Here is a 19,964-nt window from a genome sequence, read left to right on the forward strand (position 1 = left end):
TTCTCAGAAGAAGATATACAATTGATCAATAAATATACGAAAAGATGTTTAACATCTCTAGTAATTAGAGAAATAAAAATCAAAACTACTCTAAGATTTCATTTCACACCAAACAGAATGGCAGTTATCAAGAATACAAACAACAGTAAGTGTTGGTGAGGATGCGGTGGGGAAAAGGTACACTCATACATTGCTGATGGGACTGCAAATTGTTGCAACCAATATGGAAAGCATTATGGAGATTCCTTGGAAAACAGAAGTTATGTAACAGATGATATAACTGGAATTTAAGTCCTTTGGGTATAAACCAAGGAGTGAGATAGCTGGTTTGATCCAGCTATCTCACTCCTTGGTTTATACCCAAAGGACTTAAAAATCAGCATACTATAGTAACGCAGCCACATCAATGTTTATAGCAGCTCAATTCACAATAACTAAACTGTGGAACCAACCTAGATGCCCTTGAGTAGATGAATGGGTTAAGAAACTATGGTGTATATACACAATGAAATATTAGTCAGCATTGAAAGAGAATAAAATTATGGCATTTTGCAGGTAAATGGATGGAGTTGAAGAATATCATGCTAAGCGAAGAAAGACAATCCCAAAAAACCAAAGGCCAACTGTTCTCTCTGATAAGTGGAAGCTGATACATAATAGGGGAGAGGCATGAAAAACATGGAGGAACTTTAGATAGGGCAAAGGGGAGGGAGAGAAGGGGAGGTGGCATGGGAGCAGTAAAGATGGTGGATTTAGATGGACATCATTACCCTAGATATATGTATCACTGCACATATGGTGTGATGCTACATTGTGTACAACCAGAGAAATGAAAAGCTGTGCTGCAATTGCATACAATGAATCAAAATGCATTCTGCTGTCATATATACCTAATTAGAATAAATAAATTAATTAATTAAAAAAAAAGAAAATGGGTGCTTAAAGTTATGTGGACTTGAGTTTAAATTCCAGTTATATCATCTGTTACATAACTTGAAAAAGCCACAAAATTTCTCTGGGCTATTCTCCTTAATGAATTATGAACTCCCCTTCCCCCCCCCCCCCCCACTGATCTTCTTTCTCCCACTTCTGAGCTGTCTAGACTTGTTCTGGTTTTACCTGGTTTCAGCAGGGCCTTCCATACTACAGTTCCACCTTTCTTGTTTTTGATTTGCAGCTTGATCCCTGACCCCAAGTGGCCAATGTAGAACTCAGAGAAAAGCTGAGGTTCTCTGGGGCTCCGATAGCAGAGCTCCAATTCCTGAGGAGACAAAGAGTTGCCATGTGAGAAGCCACTATTCATCCTGCAAGTAAGGTCTTTCCTTACCTGATACCTTCCTGGCCCGGCCCAACCCCATTAAGGATACTGATTATCTCTTTTACTGCATTCTCTGTGGGGAATCACTCTGAATGACCCACACCTTCCTTCCTGAAGCAAGAGGCTCTGATGGATCACTACATTTCATAGTGACTTGGGCATTGTCCCGGTTCAGGAAGTTGAGGGCGTATCTTCAGATGTGGGCATGTCACCCATGAGGTTGACTTACACTCATCTATTCCTTTGTAATATTACCCCTTTGCCCTGTTTGGGATAGAATGTTCCATGAAACGCCCTTTGTGTGTCCCCTTCTCTTGCTTTGTCCTTCCTTTCTTCCTTCCTTCCTTCCTTCCTTCCTTCCTTCCTTCCTTCCTTCCTCCCTTCCTTCCTTCCTTCCTTCCTTCCTTCTTTCCCTCCCTCCCTCCTTCCTTCCTTCCTTCCTTTCTTCCTTCAGTACTGGGGATTAAACCCAGGGGCACTCTATCAATGATCTACATCCCCAGCCCTTTTTAAAAACCATTTTATTATGAACTTGCAATCCTCCTGGATTATAAGCATGTACCACTATGCCTGGATATAATTGCTTTCTTTAGATTGCCCTCCTAGAGATAAGATTTATTGAGATGCTCAATCATAGAATTCTCCTGCTTCCTGATAATATCCAATCTAAAGTAAATCTGTTTCCTTAGAAATTTCCTCAAATTATTCAACTGAGGCCCAGATGCTATGTTAGTTTCTTTCTTTCTTTTCTTTTCCTTTTTAAGTTGTCAATGGACCTTTTATTTTATTTATTTATATGTGGTGCTGAGGATTGAACCCAGTGCCTCACACATGCCAGGCAAGCGCTCTACCACTGAGCCACAACCCCAGCCCATATGGTAGCTTCTTTTCAACATTCTTTTACTGAAATGCCCTATGATTTCCCATGGTGTGTATTCTCCTGCTGCAGTAAGTAATAAACCCAGAGTGTTTGATTACAGGTGTGTTCCTGGTGCATTTTGGCCGGAAGGCATTGATACCCTGTAGTCCAAATACTTCCCAGTGCCCTCAGGTTGAACCCCATCATCCTCCCCATCCTAAATGTGATCCTTCCTCCCTTAATTTCCTTTCTTTCAATCTTTGAAGCATTCTTACTCACCCTGAATCCCACTTGTTTTCTGCCCAATCTCAATTTACCTAGTCCCTGGGAGAGCCCTGAGACCTGCCCCCATACACTCTCCTAAACATGACTTCTGACTCACTGAGGGGCAAACATCTGGATTGCTCACCTTGGGGATGATTTCCAGCTTCCTTGAAGCAGACACAGTATAGCGGGATCCCAGGTAAAGGGGGGTCACTGGGGGTGGCTTATGTATTCGCACAAATTGGAACTTCTTTTCTTCATCATCTATGGCCTGAGGGATATACAGAAAATTGGGTAAGGGAGATCTGCCCTACAGAATCTGGTCTGAATACGGTGAGAATGGTGTATGGGTATGTCAGTGGGTTTGTGTTGGGGACCACACCACCTCTGCCTCCCTCTTCTGCAGAGTACTGTCACGTCACGTAGATAGCCCCAAGCTTGGCCTCTGCTATGTTCAGGGTAGAAAAGAGGTCATTGTGAGAGAAGAAGGGAGAATAGAGAAAGGAGACAATTTGGCTATCCTTTTGACTCTTAGAAACAGGTTGCAAAAGGTTATCTAGAGGTGAGTAGTGGAGCAGTGAACCCAGTTTGGGGGGATTTGAGTGTCAGAAGACTAGTCCACCCTGAGCAGAGGGTAAGATTATTCCCCATTAAGGTTCCTTCAAGAGTCCCATCCTTATTCCCAGTTGAGGATCCCTCTAGGTGTCTCTCTGGCTGCATCTCATGGTCAATGTCAGCCCACCCTGGCCCTATCTTTTTGGTTCTTAGCCTCACCTTCTGAATGGAGCAGTCACTAGGGATCAGGTAGAGGTGGAAGGAGGTGATCTCCTTGGGATGGAGTTGATGGTACAGCAGTGTGGTGGAGGTGATGGGGATGAAGCACAGGGCGGTGGGGATCATTCTCAGCAAGATTCCCATCGGGGAGAAGCTGGGGTCCTCCAGGACTGCATAGTGTGGCTCCACCCTGCTTGGCTTCTCCAGGAGCATCCCTTCCTCTTTAAAGTGGGCCACATGGAACAGGGAGATGTCCACATGCCCCTCTGTCAAAGAACGGATTTGAGAGGTGTGGATTCAGTGTCCTCACAAGGTCAGGCTTGGCTGAGGTAGAAGGATATCGGGGTTTTGGCTCAGAGATCATCCTCGGGAAAACCTAAAGCTGTGGTCTGAATGTTTGGGTCCTCCAAAATTCACACGTTTAGATCCTAACCCCCAAGGTGATGGCACCAGAAGTATTTGGGAGGTGAGGAGGTCATGAAAGTAGAACCTTCATGAATAGAATTAGCGCCCTTGTAAAAGAGACCCCAGGGATCCCTCTATCCTGGGAAGACACAACTAGAAGATGCTATCCAATGAAGAAGAGGGCCCTTGCTAGTCACTGAATCTAAGTGCACCTTGATCTTGAACTTCTTAGCCTCCAGATCTGTGAGAAACAAATTTATTTTTTATACACTATTGAGTGAATAATATTTTACTAGAGCAGCCCAAGTGGACCAAGGCACCCAGAAAAGGGAAGAGGGAGCATGTCTGGGCAGTGGGGGAAGGTGGCTTCAGTGGCCATGGGCAATACTGTCTCTAGGGTGAGAGTACCACAGGAACCCCAACGGCTGAGCTTCTAAACTCAGACACGGGTCCAGCTCCTGGCCCTGGAGATGGAACGGATACTGAAACTGTGGTTTCCTGTGCTAGTGTGGATTCTGTAACTGAATGTTGAGTGTTTTTGTTGTTGTTGTTGATGATGATGATGATGATGATGACCTAGAACCACTCCTAACAGCCTACGACTCAGAAGACAACAGGCATTTCAAATAAGATGGAAGTGATCTGTTCCATACAAACAGCTGTTTGCCATTTAATTCCTGGCTTGAGTTTAACCTGTAATGAATTAACCCACAACTTAAGTGTATATTTCAAAGAAGAAATTTACATAATACATCACTCTTCTGTTGAGTGATGCTGGCAGGTTTGACTCTAGGTAGGTAGAGAGTAAGAAGGAGGATGTGGTGGTGGGAAAATGGAGTGACCAAGGGCAGCCTACCTTGTTTATCTGTTTAGCTACCATTCAGACTATTATTTTGGGGCCGGGTGCAGAAGTGCATGCCTGTAATCCCAGGGGCTCAGAAGGCAGAGACAAAGGATTATGAGTTTAAAGCCAGCCTCAGAAATGGCGAGGTGCTAAGCAATTGAGACTCTGTCTCTAAATAAAATACAAAATAGGGCTGGGGATGTGGCTCAGTGGTTGAGGGTCCCTGAGTTCAATCCCTGGTTACCTCTCCCCCCAAACACACACATGCACACACACAAAACCAACAAAAAAAAATCCCTACTATTTTGGGAAGAACCCCTTTCTCTACTGTTGGGTGGGTATTGGCAGGAGATAAACTGAGACTCCCACCCCGGAAGCAGCTACTCCTTGGCAGCTATGACACAAGTATGTGACCAAGACTTAAAAGGGTGATCCTAATCAGGACCTAGAGTCTAGAGGGGTGAATTTCAGATGAAGAGATGGCTGGAAATAATTTTGGCAGTTGCAGTGGGGTCAAGAGTCCAATGGGCCCATGGCAGGAGGATCCCACAGGGACTGTGACTTCAGTAGATATTGCTTTATATTTTCTTGGTGTGACCTTGGCTGTGTCCTTGGTTTCTTACCATCATTGGTTCACTGACTTTTCCCACCTCTTAGACTTGTCGCATGACCTTTTGTTAAGAATATGGCTACTCAAGAATATTCTAATATATTCCTTTACTTCCTAAACAAATCAGAATTTGTTTCTTTGATTGTAATCTCTGACTAGTTTACCAAGTAGGGATGTTGAAGCCATAAGAGACAGCTCAAGCGATGAAGGCTGGGCATGGGAGAGACACTGGCTTAGAGATCAAGAGTTCGGGCTTCACCTCTATGTTGTCTAGCAACCACTGCAATGCAGGTGGCATCTGGGCAGCAAGCCATCCATCTAGCTGGACAAGGTCCTTAGTGAGGCATCAATCAGAACATTACCGAATGATATTAATTCTGGAAGGGGCCATGAGGACCATTACTTAAGACAAAGCACTTACTAATTGCATTTTTGGATGAAAAATAATGTCACAGTGGTGGACATCTTAAAAAATTCAAGAATTCACCTACGAATTTCACCAATCAAGCAACACAGCTATTATGATCATTGTTCCCTTTTCTGTTATAGCTGTTCCTTGCAGCAACACTTTTTCCACATATCCATCCTAGTCCAGGTAGCTTTTTCTCCTGCTTTTTCTCACACTGGTTTAAATTGTTGCAAGCATCAACAATTTAATCTTTTTTATAACCACAGCATGGGATCCCTGCCAGTGGATGCCTCTCTCTGTAATTCTCCATCTGCATCTGGTTGCAGTGTTGAGTTTGCTTCCAGGTTTTCACCATGATGAATAGTACTGCAGTGCACACATTTCTGCAGAGAGCTTTTCTATTTCCTTTGGGTAATTGACTTGGAATCAATCAGTACCAAAGGATGAGAAAAGGACATGAAAGCATATGGCCTTCCCCTGGTCTCCCAAATTGCTTTTCTAAGGGGTGGTACTGCTTGCTTGGCACTGTCATCGGTGACACTAGGTGAATGGGCTCACCTGGACCTCCACAGTACCAAAATGTCTGTAATCCTGGGAAGGAAGCCCTTTTCCCAAGGTCCCACAGCCAGCCACAGCCCTAGTGACAAATTCTGACATTCTGACCATAGTCTGTGGCACTTACAGATGCTCTAATTTTGACTGAATTCTGGAAGGTGCTCTGATTCTCCGGCTTACTTTCTTGCTACAGTATCCTGAGAAGTTTTCTGGAATGCAGAAGTTTCAGTGCTAAGATCAAGAAGGTCCTGGGCCATCTAAGATGATTTGGTCAATTCTCTTTAATACATATTTTGTCCCTCCCACAGACTGTAGCAGAATTTCCTTCTCCCAACTTCCTGACCAACAGTGTGTTCGTCTGATAGACTAGAGGGAGAAGATTGTGGTTTGAAGGGGAAGAAGCTTGAGGGATGACTGGGGCGAGTATCATTGGCAGGAAGACCAAGGCCTTCAGCCTGGAGCTGCCTTTGGCTGGTCTCATTAGACATATTCAGAATAAGCCATCAGAGGTAAGAGTGTTTCTGTTGCAAGGCCTGGGACCAAGGCCTTCTATTTACTTATGGATGTTCCATGGATGTAGTTGGGAACTGGGATACATAAACACTGCAGTGCTGGAGCTTGTGGTCCAACAAGGAAGATAGACAGCGAGTAGATCACTGTCTAAGGATCACAAGTGCTCTGTCAGGTGAAGCACCATGTTACCCTCCTTTTCCCCAGCCTCATGCCCAGCAATTGTCTTGGTCACTGCTGCTCCCATTCTCTAGGTGGATCTTACTTCTGTGGGACCTGCCCTTGGGCCTGTGACCTGATGCCACCCTGGCCCTGTCCTTTGCTGAGAGTTGTCCACACCTTCCAGACTCAGGTGAGCTATTGACTTTTCTGCTCAAAGAGGGACAGTGGGATTCATACATGAAGACCGTCCATCAGAGCGGTTAACTAATAAGGATTGCCTGAACTTGACTCCTAGCAATGTAGCTCAGAGCAAACTACAAAACATCCCCATACGTCATCTGAAAAGTGCAACCAAGAACAGTCGACCTCCTATTGTGGTTATGAAGATTGAGTGAGTTTGTGTCTTAGGGTAGCAGGGACTTCCTTATTATCATGGAAATGCAGCTTGACCAACTATATCATCACTCGACTCTTGTGGTTCTTTCCTCAAACAACTTGGCTCAGTCCTCCTGGGAACCCTTGGGGTCTGGGAAGGAAAAAGTAGTAAGATCTTTTGAAGATGCATTTTGCTGAACCTGAGTAGATCTGGGGCTCTCTACTGCTGTACAATCAGAAGGTATTGGTCCCAGAGAGCCAATATGGGTCCCAGCAATCTAGTCTGGGTGAGCTCCTTGGATGGGTGGATAAAAGGAGTGAGTACAGTAAACATGAGGGACTTCACCTTGCCAGAGGGCAGGCCATGAGGAGAACAGGGGTCTGTGTGCCCTGTTTGTTTCATTTATTTATTTTGTTGGTACAAGGGATGGAACCCAGGGATGCTTTACCACTGAGGCGCATCCCTAGCACTTTTATTTTTTGAGACATGGCTTTGTTAAGTTGCTTAGGGTGGCTTTGAACTCGTAATCCTCCTGCCTCAACCTCCTGAGCTGCTGAGATTACAGGCATGCACCTCTGTAGTAATCTTATCTCTTGGAGCATGTTATATACACTTTTTCTCTGTTCTATTTCTGATAATTTCAGTAACTGAAGCATTTAAAGGGCTTATCTGGTACCTGGTGGTTCCTCTGGCTCTTACTTGTGGTGGTTGTTAATGATAGTGAGATTTTTTTTTACCATGAGGCTATAGTATTTGGCACTTTATTTGTAGGAAGTCTTTCGAGGTGACTGAGGACAGAAGACTTTATAACTACTGTCTTCTTTTAGGAAGTCCCTCTTCCATGACTCCAGCTCTCCAGTGGAACTGGGCAACTCTGTCTTCTCCCTGCCTACAGGGTTGTAATGGCTTACCATTGTTGATAGGCCCTGGCTACTAAATATTCCCTGTTAGTTCACTTTGCCTTACTTTGACATAATCGTGTCTTTAAAAATCTCCTTGAAAATCTCAACTGAGCATCTCACCTGTCTCTTGCTGGAACCCTGAGTGGTACAATCTCTGTCCACAAGCCCCTGCCCTAGGGCTGCATCCAGTAGGTGCTCGAGGAGTAAAGAACACTTAACATTAATATGCTAGTTAATATTGTGATTTGGGGTTGATCATTTTTTATTTAGGGAAACTTTCAGGTAAGCTTAGGTAAAAATAATTATAGCTGGGGTTGTGGCTCAGTGGTGGAGTGCTCACCTAGCATGCATGAGGCACTGGGTTCGATCCTCAGCACCACATAAATGGGTAAAATAAAGATATTGTGTCCATCTAAAACTAAAAAATAAATATTAAAAAAATATTTATAGGGGCTGGGGTTGTGGCTCAGCGGTAGAGCACTAGCTTAGCACGTGTGAGGCCCTGGGTTTGATCCTCAGCACCATATAAAAATAAATAAAATAAAGGTATGTGTCCAACTACAACTGAAAAAAATTAAAAAAAATTCTTAAAAAAATAATTATAAGGCTGAGAGACATATACTTAAAAAAATATCTATCTATCTATCTCCAGGCAAGAATGGAATGAGGGAAAACCTCAGTCTCTGCCTCTGTAACCTTACTCTCTGCCTTAGTAAGGAAGACACAAGCTCCTTTCTCATCATCCATTATTCTATATTCTCAGGCCCATTGTTACCACCCTCCTCCTTAATCTGCCCTCATTTACCTTGGAGGGCCACAAAGTGAGGCAGGTACACAGCGGCCACAGCTCCCTGTTCAGCTTTGATGTCAAACAGAGGCCCTGCCACCATCCAGCTCTGCGGTGGGATAGTGTTGCCCAGGAACTGGTCCCACACACAGAACTCAATCTTGATGGTCACCGCCCTTCTCACCACAAAGGTGAGACCCGTGTTGGACCAACAGTAGGAGCCAGCCATGGGGAAATGAACTCTAGGAAGAAGAGGGAGATGATACTAAATGACACAAACTCCTCAAACACCTACTGGAAGCAGCCCTGGGGCAGGGGCTTGTGGACAGAGCGGAGCAGCTATAACCTCAGACTGTAAATAGGAATAATAGGGATGTGAGTGATGAGTCATCTAATATACGTCAGCATAGAGGCCTGGGAGCCCTTAGCTATTTCTATTACCATGACAACCATGATGAAATGAGCAAGCGTTCTTATTATTAAAGGACCTATCCACCAGTAGTTAATAGCAATCTACATACTGATATTAATGATAACCCTTGGAGCTAAAAACAATGCTTTTTTAGAGATCTTAAGAGATTTTCTCTTGGTTTTCCAGGTGGCACATGGTCGGGTAGACAGATGCCACTTTCTGTGAATGCAAGTTGGGAGTGACACTATCTCCCATCAGCTGAGAGACATATACTTTGACAGTGTTTGGTGAGTGGTAATGTGTTATATAAGAGATCATGATTTTGATTATAGGCATTTATGACTCATGAGACTACAAATGCTTGGAGGGCAGGGTTACCATATTCATCTTAGGGTTCCCCCTTTCCAGTAGGTAATTATCACATAGTATAGCTATTAATACAATGGAAGCACATAGATTAAAGGAGAGTTAAGGGACATAACCAAATATAACGAGCAGATCTTGTTTGGATCACCGGCAAGCATGCATTTTAGATAACGTAGCCAATTAGAATACAGTCTGGGTGTTAGATGACATAAACTCATGTCAGCTTTGTTAGATGTCATAATGGCATGGTGGTTATAGAAGAAAAAGTATTTTTATTTTCTGGGTATGCCAAATGAAATACTTAAGGATAAAATAACCCAATGTCTTGAATTTAAAATATTGTAACAGGGGGCTGTGGTTGTAGCTCAGTGGTAGGTAGAGTGCTTGCCTAGCATGTGTGAGGCCCTGGGTTCGATTCTCAGCACCAGATAAAAATAAATAAATAGAGGTCCATCAACAACTAATAAGATTGCTTTGCATGCCCAAGGCCCTGGGTTCAATCCCCAGCATCACAAAAAAAAAATAATAATAATAATAAAAAAAAATAAAAAAATAAAAAGCAACCAATAAGAATATTAAAAAATAAAATATTGTAACAATAATGAAAAAGGATAAAAGAGAATAATTGAATTTGGCAAAATGGCGGCTGAAATTGGGCAATGGGATGTGGAAGTTCCTTGTACTATTTTTGTGTATGGTTGAAACTTTTCATAATAAAACATATTTTTTTCCCATAATAAAAAGCACAAAACCAGGATCTTAGTCCTGTCCCTTCCTGCTGATTTGGTAAGGGGAGAGTTCCCAGGGGGAATGGGGAAGAGAAGGCCAGCCTGAGACAGGCAGAGACCCCTCACTCACCGGTACAAGCTCTTCTCTTTGTCTACCATCTCAGTAGCCACAGGCCCTGTGGGGCCCCAGAAGTTATCTTCAGTCCCCAGAAGCTCCATGTGCAAGTCCTCATTAGAGGCATGAGAAGACAGATGGAAGGGTTCCACTTGTGCTACTTGTGGGGAGCTTTCCTCTGGAATAGGCAGGACAGTGGTCAGCTGTATGTTCTCTTGTCTGTTCTCCCCAGCCCCCTACAGCAGGCTTTCCTGGGGCTGTCCACTATCTGAGAATATCCCCCCACTGACCCTTGACCCAGCCTCTGTCCACCTCCCCTTTCCCACTGGATCAGATGTGTCACTCTGCTGGGCGCGGTGGGCACGCCTGTAATCCCAGCAGCTCGGGAGGCTGAGATAGGAGGATCACAAGTTCAAAACCAGCCTCAGCAACCATTAGGTGCTAAGCAACTCAGTGAGACCCTATCTCTAAATAAAATACAAAATTGGGCTGGGAATGTGGCTCAGTGGCTGAGTGCCCCCTAGGTTCAATCTTTGGTACCAAAACAACAACAACAGCAGCAACAACAACAAAAATCCCAGAGGTGTCACTGTTTTCAGCATGCCCTAGGTAGACAGATCAAAAGATGGATGGGCAGTGATGGAGAGGTGATTCTTTGAACTCAGGAGCCCAGAATGGGGGACAAGGCCCTGCTTCAGAGTCTGATGCATGCCATGGACATTGGAGAGGGGCAGCAGCAGCCCCCAAATCTGGGAGAGAGGGAAACAGAAATTCGTCCAGGTTCTTGCAAGAATATCTTGCATGAGGCAGCACCCTTCTAGATGGGGAACCCCATCCTACTCCAGAGTTAGGGAGATGGAGATCATCCCATATCTTACAGGTACCCACTCCATCATGATGCTCCCAGTCCAGTCCCTTCAAATACCTGATTGTGGTCTCTGCCGCTTGAGTGAGGACATGTTCTCACCCATCTGTCCTTCATCCGGGTCCCCAATAGGGATCATCACACTTGGCTTCCTGCTAGAGATGTTCATTCTCCCTCAGATCTTGGGGAAAGCTAGGGTTGTCTATACGACATCCCCACTTGAAATTCAACTTATCTAAATTCAAATCCAGTCCCATACTGCTTCTATAGTCCCTGTCTCAGTGAATGGTCTCCATCCACACATGCATCCATGCTAGAACTGGGGCATCATCCTGACTCCTTCCTCCCTGCTGTGGTTTGATATGTCCCCAAAAGATCATGCATAAGAAAGTTAATCCCCTATGCAATGGTATTGGGAGGTGGGAGCTTTTTAAGCATGATGAGGTTAGGAGGGCAGTGCTCTCATCAGTAGGTTGATGTCATCATCACAGGGGGTGGATTTGTTGAGGCTGAAGTGGGTTTGTTATAAAAGCAAGTTCAGCCTCATTTTTTTTTCTCTCACATGTAGTCTCTGGCCCTTCTGCCTTCTGCCATGGATGATGCAGAGAGAAGGGCCTTTCCAGATGCAAGTTTCTCCACCTTGGACTTCCCAGCCTTGAGAACTGTAAGAAACAATCTCTGTTCTTTATAGAGCACCAAGTCTCAGATATCCTGTTATGGCAGCACAAAAGAAAGTAAGACATTTGCCCACAGCAGACCACCTTGATAATACCTCCCAGTAGCTCTCCTTTCTGTTCTCCATTCTCTGCCCCCAGCACCTCTATTCTAGTCCCAGGGCCTTGCATCTGTGGCCTGAACCACTACAGCATCCCACCAAAGGTTTCCCTGCTTTTGCTCTGGATCTCTCTCCAGTGCATTTTCTGCACAGTAGCTCATATTAAAATATGCATCTAACATATCATTTTACTGTGAAAGTCCTGTAATGTCTCTTTATTGCTTTTGGGGGAGGGGGCGGGGGAACGAGAAGTTCCTAAAATGGTCCAAAGGGCCTTGCTATGGCCCTTGTCTCTCTCCAACCCCATCTGGGCCATTTTCTCCCTACTCACTGATCTCTAGACAGGTGGCTCTCAAACTCTGTGTGCTTAAAAATGGAATGGAGCGTTTGTTCAAACAGATTCCATTGAGGGAAACTGGCTCCACCCCAGAGATTCCAATTCAGTAGGTCTGGAGAGGGGCCTGAGAATTTGCGTTTTTGAGAAGTTCCTCCGTGATGGGGAGGCTGATGCTGCTGGTCTGTGGACAACACTTTGAGTGGCACTGTCCATATACCTGGCCTCCTGCTACTCCTCAAAGGAGCCAAGCTATATTCTGCTTCAGAGCCTCTGTCTGGAATCCTCCCCCTTCTCAGTTCAGCTGACCTTGCCCCATCTTTCAGAACTTCCCTCAGCTCCTTGGACAAGATCAAACAGGTTGGTGCTCACACCAACCCCAGGTGCAATTACACAGGCTTGTGGCAGGACTTGTACCTGTCTCTCTATTGGACTTGAGATAGAATTGAAGACATAAGAGATAGAGAAGAGTCAAAAGAAAGCAAAAGGGGACTGTCACTTTAATCTGAAAGCCTTGTGCTAAAGTTCCTCACACTTTCACATCCTAGGCCAGGATCCCTCACAGGCCTGTTACTTCCCAAACCAATTTTTTTTTTCCCCTGAGGCCTGTCACTCCCAAATTTCTGAGAAGTCTCCAAATCTTTATTCACAATCTTAGTGTTACTGGAAATTCACTCAGGAAAATGTGCCATGTACTTTTAGAACAGATGGAGCAAAGGGAGATGTGATATTTTAAGTAACCTGTAACATAGGGAACGTTCCAAACATTATCTATTGATCAGATAATGCAGACAATGTAAAAGATCCTGAGAACAGCCAGACCACCATAAAAAATGTCATCTCCCCATACCTTCCCAAGTCCAACCCTTACAAAGTTTGCTTTTTTTTTTTTTTTTAAAGAACACAAGATCCCCAAAGTGCTTTCTCACTTAAGATAGCCCACATTCTGTCTTGAATATGTACTCCTTGCTTTTGTGAACAAATCTCTTCTTGTGCCTCTCTGACACATTGAAATTCTTTTTTTCTGATGTATGTCAAGGACCTCATTATTCTGAGTTGAGGTCCAGGACTTCCTGTCCAGGACCTCCCTCACCCCTTCCAGTGATAGACTGAGCTCTTGGAGGTTGGACTGTGTCTTGTTTATTTTTGTGTCCTCAGATCCCCAAATAGTGCCTCATGTTCTTCTGATGAATGGATGACTCTGTGGCTTAAGCCTAGGAGCCCTTTTCTTTCCATTAATGGTGAGGCACACAGCCTCCAGGAACTTGAGGACAGAAGGATTTCACAGTCAGGTGCTGAAATGTGCCAAACTAAGAGAACATGGGGGCTACAGTGCATTCCCTGGGGTGGAGGATGGACTCTCTTGCTCTGAGGTGCTCACTCAAGTCCAGGGGATGGGTACAGTGTGGGTGGGTGGTGGGGTGGTGGTGGGGAGGGGGTGGGGGTGGTGATGGTGGTGGTGATAGGGGAGATGTGATGGTGGTCTTTCCTCCAAAGGTTTCTCAGTGTCTTTGTCTTTGTCTCCCCCTTATGGTCATTGTTTTCACTGTTCCAAATCTCCAGTCCCGGTGGCCATTCCTTATCTGTTTGTCTTTCCCACCACCCCAAGACCCTTTGTCCACCTCTTAGTTCTGGACCAGCGGCAAGGGCTCAGCCCTGGGCCTGGGTGGGTCAGAGGGAGACCTGGTCCACCCCTTACCATCTGCTGGAGATGAGCAGCCTGGGTATCTCTTCTTCCAGGGCCTTCAGCTCTTCCCTCACCTGGTCACTCAAAGGGATGTAGTCCAGCCTGCAAGCACAGGGGCGGGGTCTGGTTCTCCTGGGATTCTCCCTGTGATCCTAAGTTCCTCAAGGACCCAGCTCCTGGGTTCCACCACCTGCTAAAGGAATCTGCCACAGGTTCCCTGGAAATCAGGCTCTGAGTTGGAGGTAGAGTGAGGAGGTTTATTAGGGAGTGTTCTTGGGCCAACACCAGGACAAGGGGAGGGAGGGCAGCAGAACTGGGCAGGGGTGGAAACTGCTGTGATATAGTCTAAATGGCAGCCTTGGCTAGCTCACGGGGGTTTCTGAAGCCAGGATGAAATGATACTTTGGAACTGGGATGAGGGACTGGGAGTTTACACCCCAACATGGGTCAGTCATTGGATGCAGGCTATCCCAGGAAGGGGATGTCTTTGGGTGAGGTGGCGCTCATTGGCACAGGACATCCCTGTGGCCAGCTGCCATTGCATCTCCAGTGGTGGAGGGATACGTCTTCATTCCTGAAGAGACTCTGGGCTACATTTCACAGTGTCCACCACAGAATGGCTATTCAGAGTGACCACCTAGGGCTTAGGTCTGGGGTTTCCTTCCCAGAAGCTGGAAGGACAGAGTCCTGGCGTTTCCATTGTATTTGAAGTAGTTACTCTCTTCTCTGGGCCCCTGTGTCCTCAATCTACAACCTGGGATTGGTCACTCCTGCTTTGCTCATGGTGAGGCAGGGTGAAAAGAGCCTACATCTGCAAAAGCTGTGCATTGTCACCGTTACTGCTGTTGAACTGTTCTTTGGGGGAAGAAGATGGAGCTCTTGAAGTGAAGCTTGTCCCTGTTTACCACACCCTGGGCTCCAAGAGGGAGGATGCAGAAGCCATCTCAGAATTTCAGGGAGCAAGATCTGAATCCACATCTACCCACAGCATCAGCTCTGGAGAGACTTCTGAAAGAGCTCTGTGGGGAACCAAGGCACTAGCACCCAGGGTAGAGTTCCCCTGGTTGTAAATGGCCAGTTTTAACCATGGGAGAACCTGAATGTAAGTTCTTCATTCCCATTATCTTGCCCAACTACTCTTTTAGTTTTGGGAGTCAAGACAGAAGGCCTGGCTGAAGAAAGCCTGAAGGTACAGGCTTTCTGGACCCCTCCTGAGAGCCAGATAGAACCAGATGGCTCTAAACTGTAGTTCTCTGAGCACATGGCCCTGGCGGGGAGCTGTAGAGAAGTGTTCTGCTAGAAATGGTCTAGGGGCTGTGTTCAGTGAGGTAGAAGAAAGAGGAAATGGTGGAAAGTGTGGTGGTGGCTGCTTGGAGAAGGGCAGGTATCTCCATGGCTGCAGGATGGGGACTTTGCTGGCTTGCATGACCTTATAGGGCTGGGACTCACTTCATTTCAGCTACGTAGGGCCTGCCTGGCCCTCCCTCCAGGGCTCAAGTCCCCTTTTGTTCCAGAGCCTTTCCTCATACTGTGCCTTTGCTCTTTTTGGGCCCAGTCAACTCCTATTTCTCCTTCAGGTCTCAGAGAAGCCCTCCCTGGCCCTTCAATCCAACTCCACCCTCTCCCAGCATTGCACTCTCTTAATACTCCATACTTGTACCTCATAGCACTCAACAGAGCTTGTAAATACACATTGGTGTCTTGACAGGTGGTCAATGACACTCTCTTTCCCATTGGAGTGTACGCTTTGGGAGGGCAGTGCCCATTTCTGTTTGCTCATTATTGTATCCCTAGGGCCTGGGCAGTGCCTGACACATGGGAAGCCTGCCAGGCATTGGTGTATGAGTAAATAATGGATGAAGTACTACCCTGGAATGAGGTGAACATGGGAGAGACCCTTAGAACATGCAGTCTCCCCAATAATTATCATGTGATCATGCTCAATTCTCTTCCTGGTACCATCTTTGTTTTTATATGCAGTTCATTATAACCCAAAAGGTGGGCATGATATTTCCATTACATAGATGAAGAAACCAAGTTTTAGGCGAGATAAATGACTTATCCAACTCACACAGTATGAGTGGCACAGATGACAAGGAGCCCAGGCCACCTGGGCTATGCATTTATCCATTTTCCTTCCCTTGTCCCATCTCTCAGCACCCCACCTCTACCCCTGTCCCTGACCAGAAAGGACCCACAGGGCTCTTACCACAGGAGTGTGAGTTGGCAGGCTGGATGCTTGAGCCCCTTGTAGAGCAGCCTCACTCCATGGTCGCCCAGGTCATTCTGTTGCAGGTCTAGCTCCAACAGTCTGGGGCTGACGCTGAGTGCAGAGGCTAGGTCCTGGCAGCAGCTGGAAGTGAGGCCACAGCTGACCAGTCTGCCGGAGAGACGCACACGGACCACTGGTCATTGTCCTGAGGACTCATTCCTTTGGGTAACTGGGGTCTGGTCTCTTTTTCTAATTATTGTGGCCCTTTGGTGTTCCCAAGTGATGTTAAAGGAACATAAAGACCTTCCTGACTTGTGGTAATCTGGGAGGTTTTAATTTTCCTTTCAGGAAAACTAATCATTAAATTATTAAATTTAATTTGCAACCCAGGAGCCATTCAGGATGCAGGCCACCTCCCTTTTATGCTCCTGTGGGAGTCACATGAAATCTGCCCATGCACTGTATCCACCTTGTATGAACAATTTACTCAATGTCCCATTGGTGTGTCTGGGTTTAGTTGTTAACCACATTGGCTTGGCCAAATACTCAAAGTCAGTGGACACAGGATGCTCTGGTGGGTTTCAATATTAAGGGGATCCACAGTCTAGGAGAAAAACTACTGAGTTTCTAATATATGAACAGAAGTTGAGGGGGATATGATAGGTTCTACTGGAATCGAGGGCCTTTCCTATATTCTCCAGTACATATGGGTAAATATTGGGTACATATGCTGGCCCAAGTCAGGGCCAGGTCTGACATGCTGCATGCTGCTCTGAGCAGTGCTAAGCTCTAATGCCTTGTCTTATCTGTTGGATAACTCTGTATCTCTTATAGTCGAGCTGCAGGTCAAATGGAATGGACATAGGGATCCATTGGTCTGCTGCTTCTGGGCTTGAAGAAGGGCTCATATTCCATGATGTCCGGGAAAACCTGATTCTTACTGTTCATGGCCATCTTCTCCATAGGGAGAGGATGGGATGGCTCATCTGGGAGAAGCAAGGATGGAGTGGAAGGATGGTTTTACTCTGTTTTTCCAGATAAAGTCCCCTTTCCCCTTTGTAGAAGTGGGGTAGCTATAGACATTCACTGAGAAGGGGCTGGTGGTAGGTGCTTGGGATTGAGGCTTATGTGTCCTATTTAATTTTGGTAAACAATACCCATCCCCAGCTATTTGATACCAGGGATTGAACCCAGGGGTGCCTAATTGCTGAGCCACATTCCCAGACCTTTTTCATTTTTTATTTAGAGACAAGGTCTCACTATGTTGATTAGGGTCTTGCTAAGTTGTTGAGGCTGGTTTTGAACTTGTGATCCTCATGATTCAGCCTCCTGAGTCGCTGGGATTACAGGTGTGTGCCACTGTGCCCAGCTTCAACAATGTTCCCCTTAATTAGTACATCCTTTTTAGAAGGCAAAATTAGCAGTACATATAGTCTTTACCCAGAAATTCTCAGAGTTTAGTCTACAGATAATACACTGTGTCTCAGGATACATAGAGGAGGATATTAATCACAGCTCTGTTTATGGTGATAAAGATTAGCGATAACCCAGATGCCTAAGGAAGTGATTAAAAAACTAATGGTGAATTCGGGTAGTGAAATTCCGTGCTGCCATTAAAAAGAATGAAGCAACTATATGTATTGATGTGGGACCATCTCTAAGATCTGCTTTTAATGATGAGTCAAGGTTCAGAAGAGCATTTGGGACCTCTTCTACAGGAAGAGGCTGTGCAAGTGCAATATGTATATATAGGCTTTCTTTAGGTAATTGCTGTCTAGAGCTCCTCTGCTCTTGGTGTCTTAGTTCAACTTCTGCTGCCCTCAGCTTCCACAACTTGATCTGCTCTGCTCACAGCAGAACACTCAGGACTTATTTGTAAACCAACCTGGTAGCATGTCACTTAGTCCTTAAAGGGTCTTGGTGAAGAGGGGGTGCTTGGAAAGTGGACTACCAGGCTTTGATGTCAGACCCCGATTCAAAACCCAGTGCTACTGCTTCCCACTTATGCAGCCTTATAAAAATAATTTAACCTTTGACCCATTTTGTCTTTTGTAGATGTAGTAAGGATAAAATATTACCCTAGCCTTCTAGGGATGGGTGATCCCTGGTGTTAGAAGGAGACCCCAGTGGCTCCCCTTTCCATCCTCCCATCCCCTCTACCTCTTTGCTCAGGATTATTGAGTAGCAGAACAGGCAACAGCACCGTGAAGCAGAAGATTTGACCTTAGGAAGGTCAAATGCACGTAGGACCAAAGATGTGAACAAACATCTCTTGAGGCTCAGGCAGAAGCCAAAAGGAGACCTGATGGCAACTGTGAGACCTGAGTGCATGTGTGTGTGTGATTTTGTGCATCAGGGGGCAAGGGGCTCCAGAGAGACTAGGGAGACATGAGCAATCCACTTTTGTGCTATTACCATCATCCTCTGTAGTAGATTGTGAACTGGCCACATAAATTCTCTCCTGGTGCCCACCTTGCACCTGTGCCCCATGGTAGTGTCCTTCCATCAAGAACTAGAGTCTATTTTTTCCTCCCCTAGAATCTGGGCTTGGATATCAGGAGATCTTCTTTTACCAATGGGACAATAGCAAAGGTGACTAAGATAGGTGTTTGAGAAGGGCTTGTACACTGGGACTTGGCTTCTCTTGTTGCATGTGGAGCCCTGAGGTCACCCCCCACCCCATCTCAGCCCAGGTGTGGGTGAGCATCCTCCTGAGCCTCCACAGAACATTGAGTTTCTGCAAGCTCCTCCGTATCCCACGAAGCAGGTCCCCCCTTTCTCTGCCATTTTCTTAATCTGCCACATGGTCAGCTTCTTTCTCCACTGTCCATGTCCACCCTCACCAGGCAATATCTCTCAAAGAGGAACACTTACCGCAATCGCTGTAGCTTGCAATACCTCTGACTCAAACTCTGGAAAAGGTGCTGGGCTCCAGCATCTGTTAGCAAGTTGAAGTTCAGCTCCAGCTCAGTCAGGGTCTGGCTGGTGCTCAGCCCTATGGCAAGGTCTTTGCAGCTTTCAGCGGTGAGGCCACAGCTGGCCAACCTGTAGGAGACACACACATCCATGACCTCAAGTTTATCATCTTGTGGTTCAATGTATACCCACAAACAACCATGGAGCACCTATTGGGGCCACACTTGTGGTCCAGGTGGAGGTTTATAAGACCTCTTATCTCAGGTCCCCAGAAATGCACATGCTATGGTAGGGATAGACTTAGAAACAAATAGCAATAGGTCAGTTTTTGATCAAAACTCTACAGTGCTTTACCACATTACTCAGAGTAAAATTCAAGGTTCTTATCCTGGTCACCAGGATCCATCCTGATGATCTGGATCTTTGTCATCTCTGTCCCCATCTCTTTTAGCTCCATTGTTACTAAACTTCTCCCTGTTTCTTAAATACACCAGAGCCTTTGCACCTGCTCCTTCTTCTGCCTGGAGCAATCTGGAACAAACCAGTACCTCATGATTCATTCCTTTATAAACTTCAGGTCTTTGCTCAATGGTAAGTCACCTTGATGAAGTCTTGCTCACTACTCTGCCTATTCAAGATTATACATGCACCCCCAGATTCCCCAAAACTTTATTCTGCTTTGCTTTTTCTACAGCCCTTATCACACACAATGCATTTTACTTGCTATTTGACTTTTTTTTGTGTTCCTTCCTCTTCATAATATAAAATCCATGTGTTTT

The 19,964-nt window shown here is 45.6% G+C and overlaps 1 protein-coding gene across 4 annotated transcripts in view; it reads right to left on the reverse strand.

Annotated features, from left to right (window-relative positions):
- Nlrp1 (NLR family pyrin domain containing 1) overlaps positions 1-19,964 on the reverse strand; it is a 42,598-nt gene that overhangs the window by 4,702 nt on the left and 17,932 nt on the right. For 3 of the 4 annotated variants that reach the window (XM_046425066.2, XM_046425067.2, XM_046425063.2), the window contains exons 7-15: positions 19,144-19,314; positions 16,267-16,437; positions 14,070-14,159; positions 11,322-11,416; positions 10,412-10,574; positions 8,794-9,017; positions 3,216-3,481; positions 2,587-2,712; positions 1,120-1,261 (exon numbers count right to left, since the gene is read on the reverse strand). In XM_046425066.2, coding sequence (XP_046281022.1) covers positions 1,120-1,261; positions 2,587-2,712; positions 3,216-3,481; positions 8,794-9,017; positions 10,412-10,574; positions 11,322-11,416; positions 14,070-14,159; positions 16,267-16,437; positions 19,144-19,314 — 1,448 coding nt within the window. The remainder of the gene's footprint in view (positions 1-1,119; positions 1,262-2,586; positions 2,713-3,215; positions 3,482-8,793; positions 9,018-10,411; positions 10,575-11,321; positions 11,417-14,069; positions 14,160-16,266; positions 16,438-19,143; positions 19,315-19,964) is intronic. The other variant, XM_046425064.2, reaches the window with a different exon arrangement.

This window comes from Marmota monax, unplaced genomic scaffold, assembly GCF_021218885.2.
Source record: "Marmota monax isolate L192 unplaced genomic scaffold, Marmota_monax_Labrador192_F-V1.1 WCK01_AAM20220418_F8-fsc00218, whole genome shotgun sequence".
NCBI classification, from domain to species: Eukaryota; Metazoa; Chordata; class Mammalia; order Rodentia; family Sciuridae; genus Marmota; species Marmota monax.